Consider the following 21,144-nt stretch of genomic DNA (forward strand, 5'->3'; position numbering starts at 1 on the left):
CAGCTCCTCCCACAACTAATACAAAGAACTTTTCCTACACTTTAGCCAATTTTAGTTACCAATTTAGCCATTAGCACTTGTAGCTAATAGTCTTGGGGAAAGGAACACTGTACATGCTCAAAATGTATGTTTTCCCCCTAATCAGCATAGGTTTGTATGCATAGTAAAACTAATATCTTTAGTGAACTTCATTAGCATGGCTGTTCTAATCTAGTCTGCTTATTTAGAAAACAATGACTAACATGCATAAACACAACAAACCTGCTTGTAGAGAGAAAGGTATTCGACTCAGTTTCATTTTGTTATGTGGCAGAACTGGAAATAAGCAGCAACTATGGCTTAAATGCAATTAACTTTTTTCTGTATGAAGTTATTCTTCAGATGTTAGGCGTGAAATCTCTCCAAAAGTTTATTTCAGTAAATAATAGGGTCTGTATCATATTCTTAACAAGTAATGTCCTGGCAACTATAGTCTACTGTTTTCTAAAGATCTTGAAAGACATTACAGAGGTAAAGAAATAAGATGTACTACATTACTTTTTTTTTTTTTTTACTGGAATGGCTTAGTTTGGTTACTACAAAAATATCCTTCCAACATTTCCAATTTTTGCTGACATGTATTTTTACCATAAATTTTCTTAGAATGTGGATAATACTTGTACTGGCAAGATGTCAACAACCCAGTCTAGAAACAGTCATAAATTGGTACAGCACACTGAATTGCAAATTAGATAGCAAATTGGTACAATTTAAGCAATTGCTTTGTTAATGAAGCAGTTTGCAGATGGAAACATGGAGATAATCTAAGGTGTTCACAGATTAGTTACCTGTGAGACTGGTGCTTTAACATGGGTTGGAATTCCAGAGGAAGAAACAGTACCACTAGGAGGCAAGTTTTTACTGGTCACTGAAGCCCAGGAGAAAGCCTGCAGGAAATGCAACAAACCTGGTCTACTGATCATGGCAAACCACTGACATTACTTAATGGAATACTAAACCAATGAAAACATTATTGTTCTGCTCCAAAACAGTGTCAGGATTAAACAGGACCACAACACAGCATTAGCACAACTGATTATGAAAAATTATAATTTTAACTACCCCTTATTTCAGCTGCATAGAACACGATTTCTCTCAAAACACCCAAGCTGCCCTTTTCACAACAGATTACAATTATGCAAGAATAAATGTTTCATGCATTCTCTCTTTTAGAGCTAATCCAGATTTATGCCATTGGTTAAGAGACTGAGAACTGGCCACCGGATAATGCATTGTCCCCAATCCCTTCCTTTTCTGGATTTCATTTCTCTCACACCTTCACAACTGTGCCATCAATAATGGAATTAAGTGATAGGAGTCAACCCAAATCTCTTCCCCCCTAAAGAGCAAAGCTTACATTTGAAGTTACTGCTAGGCTCAGTCTTTGCTCTTGACATCCAAATGTAATCTGTGGCACGCATCTTTTACCAGCTGAGGCAGATGGGACCAATCCTGGACAAGGATAACCTGTGAACCTACTCAAACTATTGTAATAATGTTATATATGGGGTTGCCTTTGAAGACTACACAGAAAATCCAGTTGGTTCAAATGCAGTGGCTGGAGCTACTTAATTAATCTATCTTGCCAGTTTTGGAACAGCCACATGACTCATGTTATGTTACCAAACACTGTTCAAAATCCTTCACAACCAGAGACAGGGTCTCCAGGTGAAGCAGTCCAATGGTTAGCATCATCATCTGAGACCATTTCCTAACTCAGGTCTTCCCATCAGATTTTAGATAGGTGAAAATAAAAAAAAAACGGGCCTTTTGATTGTGGTCCTTCTTTACAGTTATCACAAGGGGAGGCTTGCTTGGGAGCAGGAAGCTAGCTAACATTGAAGCATGGAACAAAGACTTTCCTTTTTCTTAATTATAAACATACTCAGCTGAGGTGTTTTTACTTCGTTTTACTTCTGCCTTCTTGTAAAGATAATATCCAAAAGTTATTTTTCACTGCTGAATTATTTGAAATTGATTAAAAATAGAAAGTCATCTATTTATAAGCTGATTTGGCTTTTTTTATATATCTGAGAAGTTTTAAATGATCAAATAAAACCAGGCTCTTAATTAATTTCAAAACTCCATTCAAAACACAATTTAAGAGGTAACCTGGTTAAGACAAACGGCTGTTAACATTAGCTCTCATTAACATGAATACCAGTTAAATTCCTAACCAATTTCATCTAGCAAGAGAGTGGCATAGAGGATGACACAAACCATTCTTGATCTTTCAACACTGTTTAAGAAATCAAGAATATTTTATTGGTAGCACATCCTTTAAAAGGAAAAAAAAATCACAAAAGAAAAAATATATATAATTTTTAAAAAAGCTTAAGAATAAAATAAAAAAAAATTGTTATTAAAGATACTGGAAGCTTTCCAGTGTTCTTTCCACAATCCCCAAATTATTAAGCAAACTCAGGTTTATAGCACACAAAGTTTGCAATACTGATTCTCACAAACAAGTCAAGACTTAGAACTGGATATATTTCAAGGTCTTTAAACAGGCTGGATGACCATCTGTCAGGTATGCTTTGATTGAGAGTTCCTGCATGGCAGGGGGTTGGACTAGATGGTCCTTGTGGTCTCTTCCAACTCTACAATTCTGTGTTTCTAAGTTAAATTTTGAGAAGAATAAAGATCCAATTATGTTAAAGATAACCATGCCACAGCAATGAGATACAGGAAATGTCATTCCATGCTTTTAGTAGCCCCAAGACCAATTTGGATATAGATCACAGGTTACTTGGATGACCATTTGTACATCTTGGATAAGATAAACAAAGTTCATGAAAATTAACCACAAGATAAAAACTGTATTATCATTATATATTTGTATTATGGCTAGCCAGGCTTCTCCACAGTCATGGGGACTTCAATCTACTCAGACAACGCATCCTGATTTTACCAACCTTTGGTGGTTCCTGTGGTAGAGAAACTGTTTCTACAGGAGGTGGGGATGAAGACTTTTCTTCTAGCTCTTCAATAGTTTTTTCTTCAACTTCAGGTTTCAGTTCTTCAGTTTTTGTCTCAGATTCCAGCTCTGGTTCAGGTTCATGAGAAGATTCTTCCAAGGTTTCTTCTATTCCATTACTAAAAGAATTGGGCACATCAGAACAGAAAATTTTTATTAACCTAAAAGTCCTAAATGTAGTTGAACCAAATATACTAATATAGACATATATCCAATTGTTAGTATCAGTTACAGAAGACTCAATGAATCACATAAACATTCATTTACCATTCAGTAGAAAGGCTACTTCAATAAAGACAAACAATTAGATTTAGGCCATGGATGGTGACTCTTTTGGGAAGAAATCTGACTCCGTATGCCACCCTTCTTAATTTGTTAGCACCTATGCACCTAATTCAGGGAGATAATCATGTATCCCTTCAGATGTTGTTGAACTGTAACTCCAAGCAGCCTTGACCCGCATAGCCAATGGTGATGAATGCTAGCAACTGCAGTCCAGTAACATTTGCGTAGGCCTTATAATTCTAACTCCTGAAACAGTTGGCCTTAAAAACCACATTTATGTTGCTCTCCTTTTGCTGATTCACAATTTCAACTGCCTCTTATTATTGGCTGCCAGCAGCCAGACAAATCCATTACAGTACTTCTGCACTACAATAAAAAGTAACAACATTGTCCATTATACAGTTATCATATTTGCCAATGAATGCATCTGAAGAATTAATCTTCTTCCAGTTGGCTACCTAATAAATGTGGCTAGTTTGCCTTCTCAATGACATCATCCACTTACAGTTCTAGCACTTATTGGCTTTATGCAAAAATCAGTAATACTACCTGATTACACAGAAATGAACCAAACAACAAATACATGGCATAAAATGTCTCATGTTTATGCTATTTGCATTGCCAGAGATGAAAAAGGCTATAAGCCTCATTTAAGACTTCCAGAGACAATCCATTGCCATTTCACTGTACAACTTTGAAATTCCCAACATTCTGAATAAACATCCATTCACCTTTGATTGGATGTTCCCAATACTGTATTGGTTTCTCAAATATATGGTTTCTCAAAAATATATGGTTTCTCAAAAATGTCTAAGTGATTTCTATCAATTAAATATGATTAAATAAAATGGATTTAGCATATATTACGGTTTTTGGTGGGTTTTTCGGGCTATTCCTAATGTTTTGCCTGCATCTGTGGCTTCCATCTGAAGATGCCAACCGTAGATGCAGGCAAAACAACAGGAATAAATTCTTCCAGAACATGGCCACATAGTCCAACCCCCCCCCCCCCCCCAAAAAAAAAACCTTTGGATGCCGGCTGTGAAAGCTTTCGACTTCACATTAGCATATATTGATTGCAATATAAGCATGTAAATTCATCTTACGTTACAGGGTGATTATCATAGTAAGTACTGCTTGCATTTTCTTGAGTAGGCTCAGGGGATGGCTGCCTTTCTTCATGCTCTTCCTCTACTTCATCTTCTGACTCTAACACATTGTGGAAAAGATAGTTTTAAATGCTATAAATTAAAAACCATGTTAAAAGAAACATGTATTTTGGCCAAGTACAATATTGTATAAAGTGCGCCCGCGTTTTACACGGGCGTGCTATACACAGCTTTGACCTTACTCACAAACCTGCATAGAGCCACGCGGGAGCACATGGGGCGGCGTGTCCCATTCAAATGACTGTGGTGTGCACCCGTGGTGCATGCGCAAGCCCCATTCACTTGAATGGGGCTCAAGCGTACGCGATATTTGGCTTACGCGGGGGGGGGGGTCCGAATGGATCCCCGCATAAGCCAAGGGTGCACTATATATCTGGAACATTACACTGTGAAGTAGCAGTGTTGTGTTTAGTTGGCTTGATAAATAGACAAAAAATTGACCAGCTAAAAAGTATTTCAAATTAACCAGACAGCAAAGTTTTATTAACTTATTTTTAATATAGCTAATTACAATTATTTGTTTATGGCATGCATGGCAGCTCACAACATGAAATAAAACAAGATACATTAAATAAAAATAGCAATGATTTTTTTTAAAAAAATTAAATAAGCTAGCATCATCTTGACAAAAACAATAAAAAATGCAGACGAGGACCATTAAAGACCTTTGCACATAGCCACTTAGGCTGAATCAACACTGTAGAAACTATCGACTTTGACCCCACTTAAACTGCCAGGGCTCAATGCTATGGAATTCTGGGAATTGTAGTTTTATGTAGTTTTGTTAGCCTTCTCTGTCAGAGCTCTGGTGCCACAATAATGTAATTAATATATGTATCACTGTAGCCAGATCTGATGTCTCCTGGGACAAGTGCAACTAGTGCACTAGTTTTAACTATGAAATAGCATTCTTGGGCATCACTGAAATATGGCCATTCTGGCTCAAGGTTGAGTCCAGAAGTGCACCCAATCTCTGAATTTAAGATTTCATGGTGATTAAACCACATTCAGCACAAGGATGAACCCCTATTCCCTGATCTGCCTTTCAACTGACAAGGAGTATCTCTGTATCATCTGGATTTTCACTTTCTGTGCCTTCGTTCTGTTCATCCACAGTAGATACTGTTTAACACTAAAACAGCTTCCTCAGAGTTAGATGGAAAAGAGAATCAGCTGCCATCAGCATATTGGTGACACCAAACCCCAAAACTCTGGATAATCTTTCCCAGTGGCTTCATGTGTATGTTGAACAACACAGGAGCAAAGCCAAGCCCTGAGGGACATCACCTCAGCATGACCTTCTAGGTTCGCCCTTACAAAAAGGACTGGAACCACTGTAAAACAGTGCCCCAAGTCCTAGTACAGAGACGCGGTCCAGAATGATACAATGGTCATTTATATAATAAAATGAATGTGGCAGGACCTATAACAGCAAAACTATTATTCTTCCATGCCTCTTCTGGGATGTTTCCTACTGAGGAGGAGGGCAGAATGTTGTCCTTACAGTCAGGCGTTTCGTTTCATTCAAAGGCATCAACGCAAGTGTAACATATATGATCCCTTCCAATGGGTCATCAGAGTTCGTCAATCTCAGTATATATGTCTTGAAAGTCATTTCATGACTTTCTGCAATGAAGCCCTGTGTGCTTTCAGCTGTGATAAAGTGTCTTACCTTCATCTAGTTCAGCTTCAGAGTCACCAAATACTTCATCTTCATAACGGAATATGTCATTATGGACATAAAACTTATTTGGAACAGATCCCTGTAGAAACAACCACAGAGGCAGAAGTAAGCTCAGAAGATAACCACTTAGGACTCTGTTAACACTGCACATCATTTCCATATTCAATTATATTTTTCCTACTGCACTCAAAAGACCACCAATATAATTAAGATATTTAATCTCTATCTATTTGAAAGTATTTTTCTTTGGTATGTATGAATGGTCTTCACTCTCAAAGCTTCAATTACAGCAATGAATATCGGGGAGGGGGGGGGATCTGTCAAAAGTAAGCATGTATAATATTGCCTGTCTAAAATAGCGTGGACAAAACAGTGTGCTAACTTCCACAGAGCAAAGGAATAATCCCTGGAGAGACTCCAAAATATCTAGAAGAACCTCATTTCAAGGGACCCCTAAAGACATTTGTTTTTGTTAGATCGACGATGATCCTCTGTCTTCTTTAATGTTAGGAAAAAGGAATAGGGTTTCTGATCCAAAATGGGAACTCAATGCAACACAGTCTATAACACAAACTAATCTGAACTTCCTTTTCTTTTTGGGTGAAAAAAAAGGATGACCATTTAACAGACAATATTATTTCCTGAATTGGAGAGGAGATTTCCAAATCTGAGTTATCCCTTCCTGCTCAATTACACTCCCCCCTCTGCACAGGAAAGCCTTTGAAGGTGTACACAGACGCTGCTGGGATGATGAAATGAACCAGAAGAAAATACCTGTCATTTGAAAAACTAGTATAAAACTTCAATATTTGTGTGTAGCTACATTTGTCTTTAGTAATTTTTCTCTGAAGTCTTAAAGGCTACACACTGCAGAAATAATCCAGTTTGACACCACCTTAACTGCCTTGGCTCAATGCTATGGAATTCTGGGAATTGTAGTTTGTTGTAGCACCAGAGCTCTTTGACACAGAAAGCTAAACATCTCACAAAACTACAATTTCTAGAATTCCATACCATTGAGCCATTGCAATTAAAATGGTGTCAAATTAGATTATTCTGCAGTGTGGATGCAGCCAAAGAGAGACTAAAAGGATCTGTTACATGTTGGATTTGGTTAGCTAGAAACAGAAGGGGGATTCAGAATATTCCTTCAATTTCCTGTCTGAATTAGGGATATAAATCTTAACTTGTCTTGTTCTTATACACAAACATACAAAGTGTTTTTTAAAAAATCCTTCTCAGTGAAAGTTTTTACATCTGAGCACAAATTTTTTGCACAAGCTGCACAAGTTATTTAACTAAACTATGATAGCTATTGTGTGGATTTTTAAAAATTACAAGTGTCGTGGCAGTCATCCGCATCTGTTTGTTGAATGAGTCCTGAGCATGCTATGTGTGTCTGCTTGGTTTCACAAAGGGAAAAGATAGGCAACAAATCTTCTGTGGCACAACAAACTCTTGCCAGGTTGTCTAAGCATGTTGAGACAGCCTGTATTATCAAGAACATGCAATTTAGTAAGGTTTCTTCACATTCCTTAACATAAAAGACTTTCAGGGGCGTTAACTTAGATGTGAAGGAGAAGACTATTTCGCACAAGTTCCAGCTGAATCAACCCTGATAATCAGTGGGGTGACAGATGTCACAACCAGATCCCACACACATCTCATTCGCACTACAGAATTATAATGCAATAGTAATGCAAACCACAACTGCACCCTGAGCAGCATGGGACCAAGATGATCAGACACTGCAGTCCTGATGCCAGGTACTGCGATGGTCCACAATGGACCACTGGCAAGGAGTGCTTCTTTCTGTACTCCTTTGGTGGCCTTTTTTGCGCTTTAGGCCCATCTGTTTTGGACCTAAGTCTATGAAAGCTTAGGCCTGTTACAGACTGCCAAAATAAAGCTGCTTCGGGTCTCTTTGGAGGTATGCTATTTAAATGATGCATGCATCCTAAGAATCCGGAAGCTGCACCAAAGCTGACTTCAGTGCTTAGGAATGGAGTGTGGCTTTGGCGTGACCTCCGGACTCTTAGGACCCATGCATCATTTAAATAGCATACCTCCAAAGAGACCCGGAGCAGCTTTATTTTGGCAGTCTGTAACAGGCCTTAGTTTGCTCAGTTAGTGCTACAAGATCTTTTTACCACTTTATATGAGGGGCACTAGTTTACTGTGCTGCTATATAAAATGAGACCTGACCATGCATGGACTCTGGTATCCACAGGGGTTCCTGGAACCAAACCACAGCAGATACCAAATGGTACATATGAAACTGAAAAAACATATGCAGGAATAGCTATGTTGGTCATACAGCAAAATAAAATACAAAAGCCACAAAAGAGCAATACCTGTATTGCCCAACCAAAATGCACAAAACACATCATGCAAGCTTTCAAAGCTTTACTAGCTTCTTCATCAGGCAAAATATGTTAAATTCATACAGGAGAAAAAAGTGATGGTATTAGAGTCACAGGCCTACATTTTATATCAGATGTTGTTTCTGTTGTAGCTCAGTTGGTTTGGAAAGCACTCAATGCAGGCAGAGGCCACTCCTCTCTTGGCCATGTGAGGACTGAGACAAAGGACAGTAAAATTTAAAGTCCATTAGCGCAGTAAAGTAACTCCTCTTGGGAGATCTCCTCTTTCAGGTTTCTACCACCAACAAAGATAAAACATTTTCTTTTGGATTATAATTGGCTGATTTTTATCTATAGAGCACTTAAAAGTTTTTCCAGATGTAGCAATTAATCAAATGATTACTTACTTCTGGAGCCAGGACAAAGGTTTGCATGAATTTTCTCATTGGTTGGCCATTGTTTGTCAGCTCCCCCATGACTTGCACAACGACTCCATCATTCAGGGTTGCATGGGCATCCACGTGGCGAATCTTAGTGCGGCATTCACTAAACTGCAAGGACATTACCTTCTTGTGTATATCCTAAAAACAAACAAACAAAAATAATAAATTGACATAATGTAAATCTTTGGGATGTGGGATTTTCTTGTAACATGCACATATATGTAGTAAAAATATTGAAGACTGTATTTTCAATATATAAATTCAATGGCTGTGAGCTCTATTCTTTGCTACTGTCTTTTGTCATCCTAATAGGAACAGATAACCCAGTTTGAAAGATCTGTTCTTTGTGGCCATTGGCTATGAGCCATAGGCCAACCATGCTGTCACTTTCCTTCAGTGTGAGAGGCATGGGACACATATTCTTCCTTTTCTATCAATACAAGCCAACTGGTCAAAATCTGAGATTGGTCTGAAGAGCTAGAGCTTGAGTTAGTTTGCTCAAAGGTGGCACCATCTTGATAAGCAAACAAAGCAGCCACTATCATCATTCGCCGTGCCTTCCTCTCCACAAGCAAGGAAAGAGGACACTCTTACAGTGGCAGTAGATTGAAAGATGCAGGCTGACAAGACACTGGAGAAGAAAGCAAGCAGAAAAAGAAAGAAAAAGAATTTTAAAAGGAAGCCTGAGGCTGGGGGATCTTGGAGGGGAAGAAGAAGCACACACATATGTAAGGAAAGTTAATGCAAGGACCTGTAACTTCCTTTTACTCCAATTGTTACAAAAGCTAACATACCTCAATCAGCATTTGTACCACACTGAGAATGTGAAATGTAGGATGTCAAAGTGTAGTAACAGTATAATCTATTCAGGAGAACCTCTTATTCAGAAGAAGCATCTTATTTTAGTTTCTAAGCCTTCTTTACAGATATTGCCTCAGTATAATTTCTATACTTGCCTTGTCTGCCGTTTCTCAATTTCACTAAATCAGATACAAATATAATTGCTTCCATCCAGCACAACAACCTCTAGACCCATTAAGAAAGCAAGGATCTTCACAGAACAGGTATGGGAAATATGTTCCTTCCAGGTGCTATTAGACTGGAATTCCTACCAGCTACAACAAGAATAGCCAACTGTGAAGAATGCTGGGAGCTGTACTCCACAACCATTTGGAGGGCAAAATGATTCCCATCTCTGCCCTCGAGTCACTTTGATAACTCTGCTCTTGAAACAACAGCACACCACTACCTAAATATCATTTTAATGAAACCTCTGCTTGGGTCAGACACCAGCTGCACATTGCTGTATGCCAACATCCACAGGGCCATGCATTTAGTAGAGAAAAATGGGTTGAAAGGCTTTTCATTATAAAAGCCCAAGACAAAGCAGCTTGAAAAGGGAGGCTACTAGGGCTTCCTACTTCAGACATCCAACTTAATATGTCTTCTAAAAAATACTAATAATCTGCTGTCTTCTGAATAGAGGAAATCATCCATTATCTGGCCCACTGGAGATTGACAATTAGGGAGAAAGGAGAGCTTATAATGTGCAAGTACAAAAAATAGAAAAAACAAAATGAACATCAGAAATAGCTTAGCTCAATTACAACACACTGTACTTGAATTAAATCACTTTGATTTTAAAACATTATTTAAATAAAAATCAAGAATGTTAGTATTTATTTTCTTACATTTTCATAATAACATCATTACCTATTTTAAAATGTGTAACAACTTGAACAAGCAATAAAATTAATGAGTATTTAATGGTGCAGCAAAACCATAAATTCTTTTTGAATGTCTGCATATTATTCAAGAAAAATTAAAATTTGGTCTTTTATGGCATATTAACATTGCCCAATATTTTATAACTCACAAAGATATAGGGGGTGATTTGACTTCTCTTAGGTATTCAGCAAATATTAAAATTATTGCTGCAAATATACCAAAGACTTTAACACACACAGAAGAATTACTTCTAAAACTAGCAGAAGCCTAATATTTAAGCCCTTTGTAACCACAGAATCATGCTCGAAAAGGAATGAAAAGAAACCAACTTATGAACAGAACAATATAGGGGAGATACAGACAGTCCCAAAGGGCTGGCTTAGAGCCGCCTCTTTTAGACTGGATCAGGACCAGGGCAAACAAATGCCTGACCCAAAGCCAGCCAGATTCCACCCCAAAAAGGAGCGGATAAAACATGCTACTTTTTAGGGCAGAAAGAAGCCATCCCTTCTCTCAAAGAGGGAAAAGCCAGCTTTGGAGAAAGTGCCACACCTCCAAGCGGGAAAGAAGCTGGCTGGCGTGTACTTGCCAGTCCGGCTTCTATCCTACTTGGGGGCATTGCGCAGCTAAATGTCACACCTTCAAGCCAGCCCCACGTGGGCTCAAATGGGCTGTCTGTTCAGCCCCATAGCTGATATGCAGTACTTACAGCCTGGCCATACACAGCCTCTTGGGGTTTGCCATTGGCATCCAGCCCACCATGGACATAAGAAGAATTCCTGCCATAAAACCTGCAAAGGCAATAAAACACAGGAATTAGGACAGTCATATAGTAGCATAAACTAGATACCATCACTTTAAAAAACTGGTTCAAAGTATACTGCCAAGATTAAAAAAAGCTACTCCAAAAATAATCTTACACTAGTCAGCCATGTAGGAAATTCCTTGGAGCTGGACTGGAATCCATCACTCAGTATTAACTATCACGTTCCTAAATTTCACAGAAGAACCTTCCAATTCTTCTAGCTCAACAGATTTGCTCACATAATCTTCCACCTCAATTCACTTGTAAGCATACAGTTACATACTACCTTTTAAAAAATGATCCTTAACAGTTTCTGTACATTCTGGTCTCATCTGCATTAGCAGTTTCTTGCATACAACACAGTGGGCCTTTGTTATCCAGGATCCCCCATAGATAACAAAATTTGTGGATGCTCAAGTCCCATATACAATGGTGTAGTAAAATGGTGTCCCGTATATAAATTGGCAAATTCAAATTTGCTTTTTGGTTTTTAAAAATGGTGATTTAGTTTCTGGCAATGGTTTAATCACCTTCAACTCTTCCTTTATGTTTCCATCGTTTTAACCTTTTGACAGCTGCATCAATAAAAGTATAGTGTCTAGATCAAGTGAAGTAATAGTGCCACTGTATTCTGCTTTGGTCAGACCCCAGCTGGAATATTGTGCCCAACTCTCTCTAGAAGAGAAAAACAATTCAGTTCTAGAATTAGGAACCACCCATCCGTAGGATGTGTGTTCTGCTTATAACAGCATATAGGCACCGCTTCAGAGCATGCAAAGCTTCTCCTGAACCTCTTCTCCATAACTAGAAGTTTCAGAGAAACAGAGCAAAACATAATCTATTCTACATGATGACACTCTCTTAGATTTCCTAATAAATGCTCCCAATAGCAACATGTAGATGGGTTCCAGCTTTGATAAAAAAAAAAAAGTAGGGTAAAAATAAATCAATATAACAAAATGTGGGAAGATAATACAATAGTGTTTAAGGACAAATACTTAGACTACTGACACTTCAGTCCAAAATCACTTAGATAAGGACATAAAATATTCCATCAGTTTCAGACCAAGACTGTCAAGAAACACAATTAGATAAGAATACTGAATAATTTCAAAATTATTACTATCTTGGAAAAGACCTTCAGTCTATTACTGGTAAGTTTGTTCTTTTTTTTTAAATAATAAAGAGATTCAATATTTTCGGTAAAGAGTTGTACTTATTTGATAAGGATTTAATGCATCGATTGACCATGATATTAATAAATAAATAAATAAATAAATAAATAAATAAATAAATAAATAAAAATTTGATTTGTATACCGCCCTTCCAATGATCAGGGCGGTGAACAACAGATGCTCCAATATCTGGACTGGTATCTAATTTGGCTCTTCCTGAAGATGATACTGCTTTAAAAGATATGGATGAGAAGAGAGCAGATGCAGCATTAAAAAGGGACATAAAGCTGCAGCTCTATCATTAAGAGCTTCCATGGAGGTTTCAATGTTTGCCAGAGCAGATTTGGATGATATATCTGCCTGAACTTTACAGAAAGTTTTAGTAAGGTTAGATAGGCTTCAACAGTATGTAGCAAAGGCAAAATATGATGCCACAGCCTTTTCAGATAGAACAATTTTTCTCCAATATGGTAGCCAGAAGATCTATTTGGTTGAAGCATTGGCTCTATTGAAAAATGGGCTTAATTATGGAATGTCCTCACCTTGGTGGCCTAAATAGTTACCAGTACTGGCTTCATTTAGGCTGCAAGTAAAAACATGGCTATTTATTAAAGGCTTTGGGCCTCACTGATTTATTTCAAATGCCATTCACAGGTTTTTTAAACTGTTTTAACTTGCTAATATGCTTAACATACTTGTAGCCTATTTGTATTACATTTAATGTTTTAACCTTTTGGTTTTAATTTTTACCTATGTGCTCCCCTGAGCTCTTTTGATAAAAGATGGGACAGAATATTTTAATACGTAAATAAATAAGTTAATGAGTCCAACCATTAGAATTACAGAATCTAAACATCAACACTTTAAATTGGATTCCAGTCTGAATTTAAGGTTCTGATAACATTCAAAACCTGAAATGTCCTGAAACTTCGATCCTTAATACTTTCCCTATATATTAAGGATATGAATATCCACTTGTGTCCACCCAATGGGAGTAATATATTACATAGGCCCAGTCCAGACAGGCCAAAAAGGACACCGTCATCATGTGTAAGGGGCAGCGCTTCTAGATGCCCCTCGCATGTGACGAGGGCGTCAAAATGGCGGTGCCCTGTACAGAAGGGTGCCACCATTGTCACGCTGTGCTACCAATATTAGTCTTTATTTCTAAATCCCTACCACCGATATCAGGGCTAATAACCTGAATTGACAGTCTTTGTGGAGAATCTTGATCTTGGTCTCCATCCACCTCTAAACTATAGGGAAGGGAAGGATCCAAGACCTGCTCTGCTCCTATCGCCGTCTGAGAACCATTGTTACGCAAGTGCCATCCACACGGTGCCATTTTATGCAAGTACAGCATCCACATGGCGCCGTGCGGCACTTGAGTAACAAGTGCGCCAATGGCGCATTCCTTACACCGCCACCGCGGCATAGAAAGAACCCACTTTTTGTGGGTTCTTTTTCTGTCGGCAGAAAGCATCACCATTTGGTGGCTGAGGCTTCCCTCTGGCAGAAATGCAGATGTTGGCAGGCTGCCCTTTTTGGGCGGTCTGTACCCCGCCATAGAGACACAGAAGCAGGCCTTCTGTGCTGCGGTCCCACAGCTGTGGAACACTCCCCCGCCAAAGTCCCATTTGGCTCCAATATTAACTAGATTTTAGTGTGAAGCTGAAGACTAGGCACGTGCAAAGAACGTTTAGGATCTAGGAATCTATATAAAGCAATGTTTTTGAACTGTTTTAATTGGCTTAAATTGTTTAACTTGTTTTATGTATTTTAGACTGCATTAAATTGATCTTCCTTGCTGTTTTGTTCTGAAACTGGGTGTAGCTCCAGGCCTCTCCCAGGGTTCTTTTTGTACCAGACACTGACAAACACTCCTAATTTAGAATAAGCCTTATTGGTGGTAAATGATGCAGCAGATGGTACATAGGGGAGAAGCACTCCAGCCCTTTTGCTGATAAGATTCAGCATTCTCTCATGGCAAATGTTAGAACTGAGACCCCAAACCAATTCTACCCAGAGTTATCCCTTGGCCAGCAAACAAATAAAACCCCCATTGCTGGATATATGAGCTAAGCTGCACCTCAACCAAGCTGCAGCCTATGGAAAATGGATTAATAATAATAATAATAATAATAATAATAATAATAATTTGTTTTATTTATATACCGCTATTCCAAAGATCATAGCGGTGAACAGCAAGTAAGCTAATTAGCAAGTAAAGGTTCCCAAAGGTTATACAGAAGCAAACAAAGAAAAATGTGCAAGCACGATCCATCTTTCCCCAATAGCAACGAGACCTATACAAACAGGCTAGCAACAAAGGAAAACTCACTCTAGTCTGTTTTTTTTCCTGAGTCAGACTCCAAAGTGAATTAAATGTCACTATTACAAACTAACTCTCTCATGTACCCAGACAACTGTTAAGGTTGGCCATGATCCTAACCAGGATTGTCTGTTGGTTGCAGCCCAGTTCACTTCATCGCTGTGTGCCTTCAAGGCATTTCTGATTTATGGTGACCCTGAAGCAAACCTATCACAGGTTTTATGAGAGAGGAGGCAAAATTTGTTTGGCGGAAGTTTGGTCTGAGGCGAAGGAAGTGTGACTTGCCCAACAGTACCCTACACTTCTTTTAGATTTGTTTTTGTCTGTATATTGCCCTATGTTCTTATCATAACAAGGGCAGATCATAAATATTTTAATAAACAAAATATATAAGTAAAACAGCTTTCTTTCTTTTCTTTTGTTTACAAAGGTCTGCATACAATGTCAGATTTTTAGCCAACCACATTTTTTATTGCTGACAATACATGTTTTGTGGCAGGAGTGGAGCGGACAGCTGGCTAGAGGAAAAAATGGCTGGCTACTAAGCTCAGCCAACCACAGTTTGCTAACTGCTTTTAAAATATTCATGTTTTCATATGAACTGAAACTGACTGCAGTTTATATGACTGCACAACTTATTCCTCCATAATAAAATACTATCATATATAGGTTTGTTTTATACTGTTTCTTGGTAATCACCAGCCAATAAAATTTTCAAAATCATATAATCATATCAAGGAATGCACATATCTTGTTACAAGACACATTACTCCAACTCTACAAGTGCCAACTCTACTCTTGCATGGCATCTCAAAAATAATTACATAAGCAAACCTTAATCACTAGTTCCTTGACATTCTCTGACCAATATCCATTTCCCTGACTTTCCAGAAAGAGGCAACTATGCCATACCAAGACAGAGGGGTTTCCTGATGCGGAACCCTTCTCTCCATATCAATCTGGCTTCTTGCTATAAAGTGTGCCTAAGCACATATGGGTGGGTCTATCTCATGCAGCTCCTCGGCCTAGGTCTCATTTGTGTTTTATTTCCTGCTTTTTTCCCAGGGTTGGGGAAGCAAGGTGGCTTACAACGGAATTCTAAAGGCTGCAATAAAACAAAACTAATTACACATATTAAAATATTAAATTATATTTAAATAATTATAAACCAAATTAAACATTTTTAAAACTCCTGACTAATAAGTAGTAATATTACAAAGAGCCAGCATGGTGTTGTGGTTTGAGTGTTGGATTATGACTCTGAAGACAAGGTTTCAAATCCCTGCTTGGGCATGTAAATCCACTGGGTGGCCTTGGGCAAGTCACACTCTCTCAGCCTTAGAGGATGGCAATGGCAGTCCCCCTCTGAAGAAACCTGCCAAGAAAACCCCATGGACATTTTGCTTTAGGGTCACCATAAGTCAGAAATGACTTGAAGGGACACAACCACAACAACAAATTAGGAAGTCCAGCACATCTGTTTTAAATTTACCAGCAGGTCAACCAGGCCATTTCTGTCAGAAAGTGAGTTGCTGAAAGCCTGCTAGAACAGAAAACCCTTTATCTGTCAGTGGAAGGAGAACAGGGAGAGAGTTAGCCTAACAACCTTCAGAAAGGAGTTCTGCAATCTAGGAGTGAGCACTGAGAAGCTCTTCTTTCGTGTCTTACCAGACATATCTCTGAAGGTGGTGAGACTGAGAAAAGAGCCTTTCCTACAGATCTTAATAGCCAAACAGGCTTATACAGCATAATATGGCCTTTCAGACAGGTTGGATCCAATATAGGGTCATAATAATCAAAACTCTTTTTTTATTCTGACAGGATTTTAATATATTGTATATACTCATTTATAAATCTAAAAATGTTTGCCCAAACATTGACCCCAAAATCCCAGGCCAACTTATTTATGGGCCACTATGGTAATGTGATAGCAGCTCTTTCAGATTTCCCCAGGCAGTTTCTTTCTCTCTTAAGCCACACAGAAAGAGTCACAGGTGATTTACTGATATTGTTGTTTGTTTAAGAGTCCCTCTCCTGCCTCTGCACCTGGTTGAAACAAAAGCTGAACGTTGGAAGAAAAAAGTCTCAATGAGAATCTCTCTTGCCACACACATATACACACACTGAAGGAATTTCCAAGCTTACCCTTGACTATACACAGGTCATGGCAAAACCCATAATTTTGGCCCTAAAACCTGCCCTAGGCTTATATGTCAGGTAGACTTATACAGTTTACATATTGTGGATAGTTTAGTTGCATTTTAATGTTCACTTTTTGTATGTTTTTAACTGTATTGTTCTTTTTAAAATGGTAAGCTGCCTTGAATTGCAATTTTGGGTAAGGACAGGTTACAAATAAATATAACAAGAACAGGAAAAGAGTTTCCACCTCAACATTAGGAGGAACTTCTTGAAAGTAAGAGCTGTTTGACAGTGGAACACACTTCCTTGGAGAGTGGTGAAGTCTCCTTCTTTGGAGGTCTTTGAACAGAGGCTGGATGGCCATCTGCATGGGGTGCTTTGATTGTGAGTTCCTGCATGGCAGGGGTTGGACTGGATGGCCCTTGTGGTTTCTTCCAACTTTATGATTCTATTATTCTAATAACAACAAGTGCTTTTAATTATGCCAGAAAGTGGGCCGGTAGCCAATGCAGCTATTGTAACAGGTAAGTTACATGTCTCTATAACCAGCTCTAATTCAAGTGTGGCAGTAGCATTTTGGACCAGTTAAATTTCTGGGAAGTCACAGGTAGAACACAATATAATCAAAGAAACAGGATATACAAAGGCAAGTGTCACAGTGGCTACTTTGGCTCTGTCACCACAGTCATCTCATGGTCTTATTACAGACTAATGTGGCATTTACCTGCAGGGCATCCAGACCAAAAGGAACTACTGCCAGGCCAGAAAGAACTTGTTGGATGCCAGAGGGATCTTAGAAAGGGATGGCTCATATCCATTTATGTTCTTTAATACTATGTTAACAACCACTCTCTATTATATAATTCCCCAACCAAAGCCACCTTTACAAAGGTACCTTTTTCCTGTTCCACCCTCTGTTCCTACCTCACCACAAACTTGAATCAACGTTCTTTGAAACTCTGGTTTGTTTCATCATCGCAGTTCTCATAAAGGTGATCAGAACATTCATTTACAGAAGCAATATTTCAGATTTTCAAAACATAAAAACAAATGCATTTAATAAAAAACATTTTCCATCAGATATCCTGGGTTTATGCATACGTAAATATGTATAATGCAAATATATGCATAAACAGGCGAGCATTTTTAGATTTTGATCCTGTTAATAGTTGTATGCTGCTTTCATAATTTTGTGGCTTTGGCTCATTATTTCCTTTGTAATTATTGTATTGTCTGTAAACTATCCAGGGAATATGACCAAAGGGCAGTATCATACTAATATAGAACAGTACATTGAGATCCAGCATAGTATAATGGTTTGAGCATTGAACTAGCACACAAGAGTTTGAATCTCCACTCGGCTATGGAAACCCATTGGGTGACCTTGGGCAAGTCACACTCTCTCAGACTCGGAGGCAAAGGCAATCCCTCTCTTAACAAATCATGCCAATAGAACTTCATGATAGGGTTACCCTAGGGTTACCTTAAGTTGGAAATGACAGAACATGATACTAAATTATTAAAAATATACGAATAATAAATAATTAAATACAGGAACAGCAGACAAGGCATCTATACTCTTTCCTCCCCTGAGCCCCTACATCTCATTTTTCAGTTACACCTCCACCTTCACTTGTTTCCTCTTCAATCAACTCTTTAAAAAAAAGCAAAAAGTCTCAATGGAAACTTTGTACAATTGTTACCAGAACGTACCGTATATACTTGTCTATAAATCTAAAAATTTATGTCCAAAAATTGACCCCAAAATCCTAGGTTGACTTATTTACAGGTCAGGATGGTAATATAACAGCAGCTCTTTCAGATTTCCCCATGCAGTTTCTTAGTGTCCTGAGCCAAGCAGATAAAGTCCTTAGTGATTGATTGATTGATTGATTGCTGTTTCCCTCTTGCCTCTTGCATATATACACTGAAGGAGCTTCCAAGTTTTACACTCGATCTGTCGTCAAAATCCATAATTTTGGCCCCAAAACATGCCCTCGACTTATACATGGGGTCGACTGATAGTTGAGTATATATGGGTAAATTGTTTCAGAATTATGAAATATTTTTAATATGTTGCAAAGATGATATTTCCTTGGTACTAGAAAGAAATGTTATGGCACTGAATACCTTCAGTAATGTTATTATCTTTCTTTTATTTCCCACCTCTTCCCAAAAGTGGGACTCAAGGCATTATTGAAAGAGTAACCATTTATTCATTTTGTTCAGTATACTCTCAAGGCAGCATACAGAAAACTAATACAGTTGAGGATGTATTAATCAATAGTCAGGTTTGACTGGTCATAAGGAAATAACAAATCACATTATATGGAGAAATCAATACACCTCTACTTTGGTCAAAACCACACAAGTTATGTATATCTTCAAAAATTACCTGTGTAAGAAATCTGGTGCTTTATTTAGCAGGGTATAGTACTGCCTCACGAACTCCCGCCCCACAAGCAGCGGACTTGGCTTCTCCATCACCATTTCTTTGGTACACAATGTCAAGGCTATAATACAGGAGAGCAAATGAAGAAATGCACATTTCAGAATCACCGGCTTACATATGATCAGAAAAAAATCAGCCTTTTTAAAAAAATTTACTTTCAGATTGCTGGTCATCCCCTAGTTAAGAAGGCAAGTGAGCTATCATCACTCAGGGGTGAAACAGACCACCCCTTTGGGCTGGCTTCTGGCCTCTTAAGATGTGTGTGTCATTTAAATAGCGTACCTCCAAAGTGACCCGAAACAGCTTTATTTTGGCCTGTCTGTACCGGCCCTAAGTTATCAGTGATTAATAGGTCTACACTTGTTGGAACTAATAATATAATTTAGGCCACAGTTATAAATAATTTTTTCCAGGTCATTCTTCCTAGGAAGTATGTCTGTACATAGTTCTTCAGGTTCAATCAAATGAGTTTAACACTTTCTAGTGTTTTCATTTCCCTCATTAAAAAGTTAAATAATGTATGGGTATATGGTATTTATTGCTTCTGTTACACTTCCAATTTTAAGTTGGTTCTTTTAATGAAACATCATGCCACACTGACTCTAAATAGATTATTTAACCTGTTCAGCAATGCAAGCATATGGATGCCTACCTGGAAGTCTCACTGATTTGAATGGTATTGTGGTTTGAGTGTTGCATTAAGACTCTGGAGACCAGGGTTTGATTTCCCACTTGGCCATGTAACCCATTGTATGACTTTGGGCAAGTCGCATGCTCTCAGCCTTAGAGGAAGGCAATGGCAAACCTCCTTTGAACGAATCTCGCCAAGAAAACCCCTTGATAGGTTTGCCTTATTTGTTGTTCTGTGCCTTCAAGTTGTTTCCAACTTATAAGGCAAACCTTTCTGGGCAAATTTCTTCAGCCTTCTTTGAGGCTGACAGAGTATGACTTACCCAAAGTCACCAGTTAGGGTGCTATAAGTCGGAAACAACTTGAAGGTACACAACAACAACATTCCCAAGGAATGCAGCTTCAATGCAATTTCAAGGGAAAATCAATCAAATATTGCAATTTGGAGATATCTGTACATTGCGTAAAATTTGTATTTAATATGCTATTTACATACTTTTGTTTAAACATTTAAACAAACAAACAAAAATACATCTCAACTGACTCTTGAGCAGGAGAAATTTTCCCATGTAAAATCTGATAAAAAATGTTTATGACTAAGCCTCATATCATGCGCAAAAAGGGATGTTTGGAAAGGTGCAGCACACCAAAAAATATAAACAAATATAGCAGAGCACCTTCATGGCACTTGCCTACTCAGGACCATTACAGGTAACCCCCCCCCCCAACAACTCCAATTGTAACACTCAACAATAATGGTTACTTCACTATCCTAACTGAAGGCTCAAAGCAATATAAACTGATGACACAACTTTTACATGCAGGTAAGCCCAGACATGGTAGGGCAGGCCAGAAACTGCAAGGGTAGGTCAGAAACTGTAATCCCTTTTGCTTTATAGGATCTCAACCTGAAAAAAGAT

At 38.3% G+C, this 21,144-nt stretch overlaps 1 protein-coding gene across 2 annotated transcripts in view; it reads right to left on the reverse strand.

The window, feature by feature from the left end:
- G3BP2 (G3BP stress granule assembly factor 2) overlaps positions 1–21,144 on the reverse strand; it is a 38,940-nt gene that overhangs the window by 11,977 nt on the left and 5,819 nt on the right. Inside the window, exons 3-9 of one of the 2 annotated variants that reach the window (XM_089532287.1) lie at positions 19,538–19,655; positions 11,398–11,479; positions 8,925–9,098; positions 6,143–6,233; positions 4,408–4,510; positions 2,955–3,135; positions 828–926 (exon numbers count right to left, since the gene is read on the reverse strand). In XM_089532287.1, coding sequence (XP_089388413.1) covers positions 828–926; positions 2,955–3,135; positions 4,408–4,510; positions 6,143–6,233; positions 8,925–9,098; positions 11,398–11,479; positions 19,538–19,632 — 825 coding nt within the window. In that variant the 5' untranslated portion in view covers positions 19,633–19,655. The remainder of the gene's footprint in view (positions 1–827; positions 927–2,954; positions 3,136–4,407; positions 4,511–6,142; positions 6,234–8,924; positions 9,099–11,397; positions 11,480–19,537; positions 19,656–21,144) is intronic. The other variant, XM_089532288.1, reaches the window with a different exon arrangement.

This window comes from Sceloporus occidentalis, unplaced genomic scaffold (assembly GCF_023333645.1).
Source record: "Sceloporus occidentalis isolate IW3139 unplaced genomic scaffold, rSceOcc1.0.p SCAF_7, whole genome shotgun sequence".
NCBI lineage: Eukaryota > Metazoa > Chordata > Lepidosauria > Squamata > Phrynosomatidae > Sceloporus > Sceloporus occidentalis.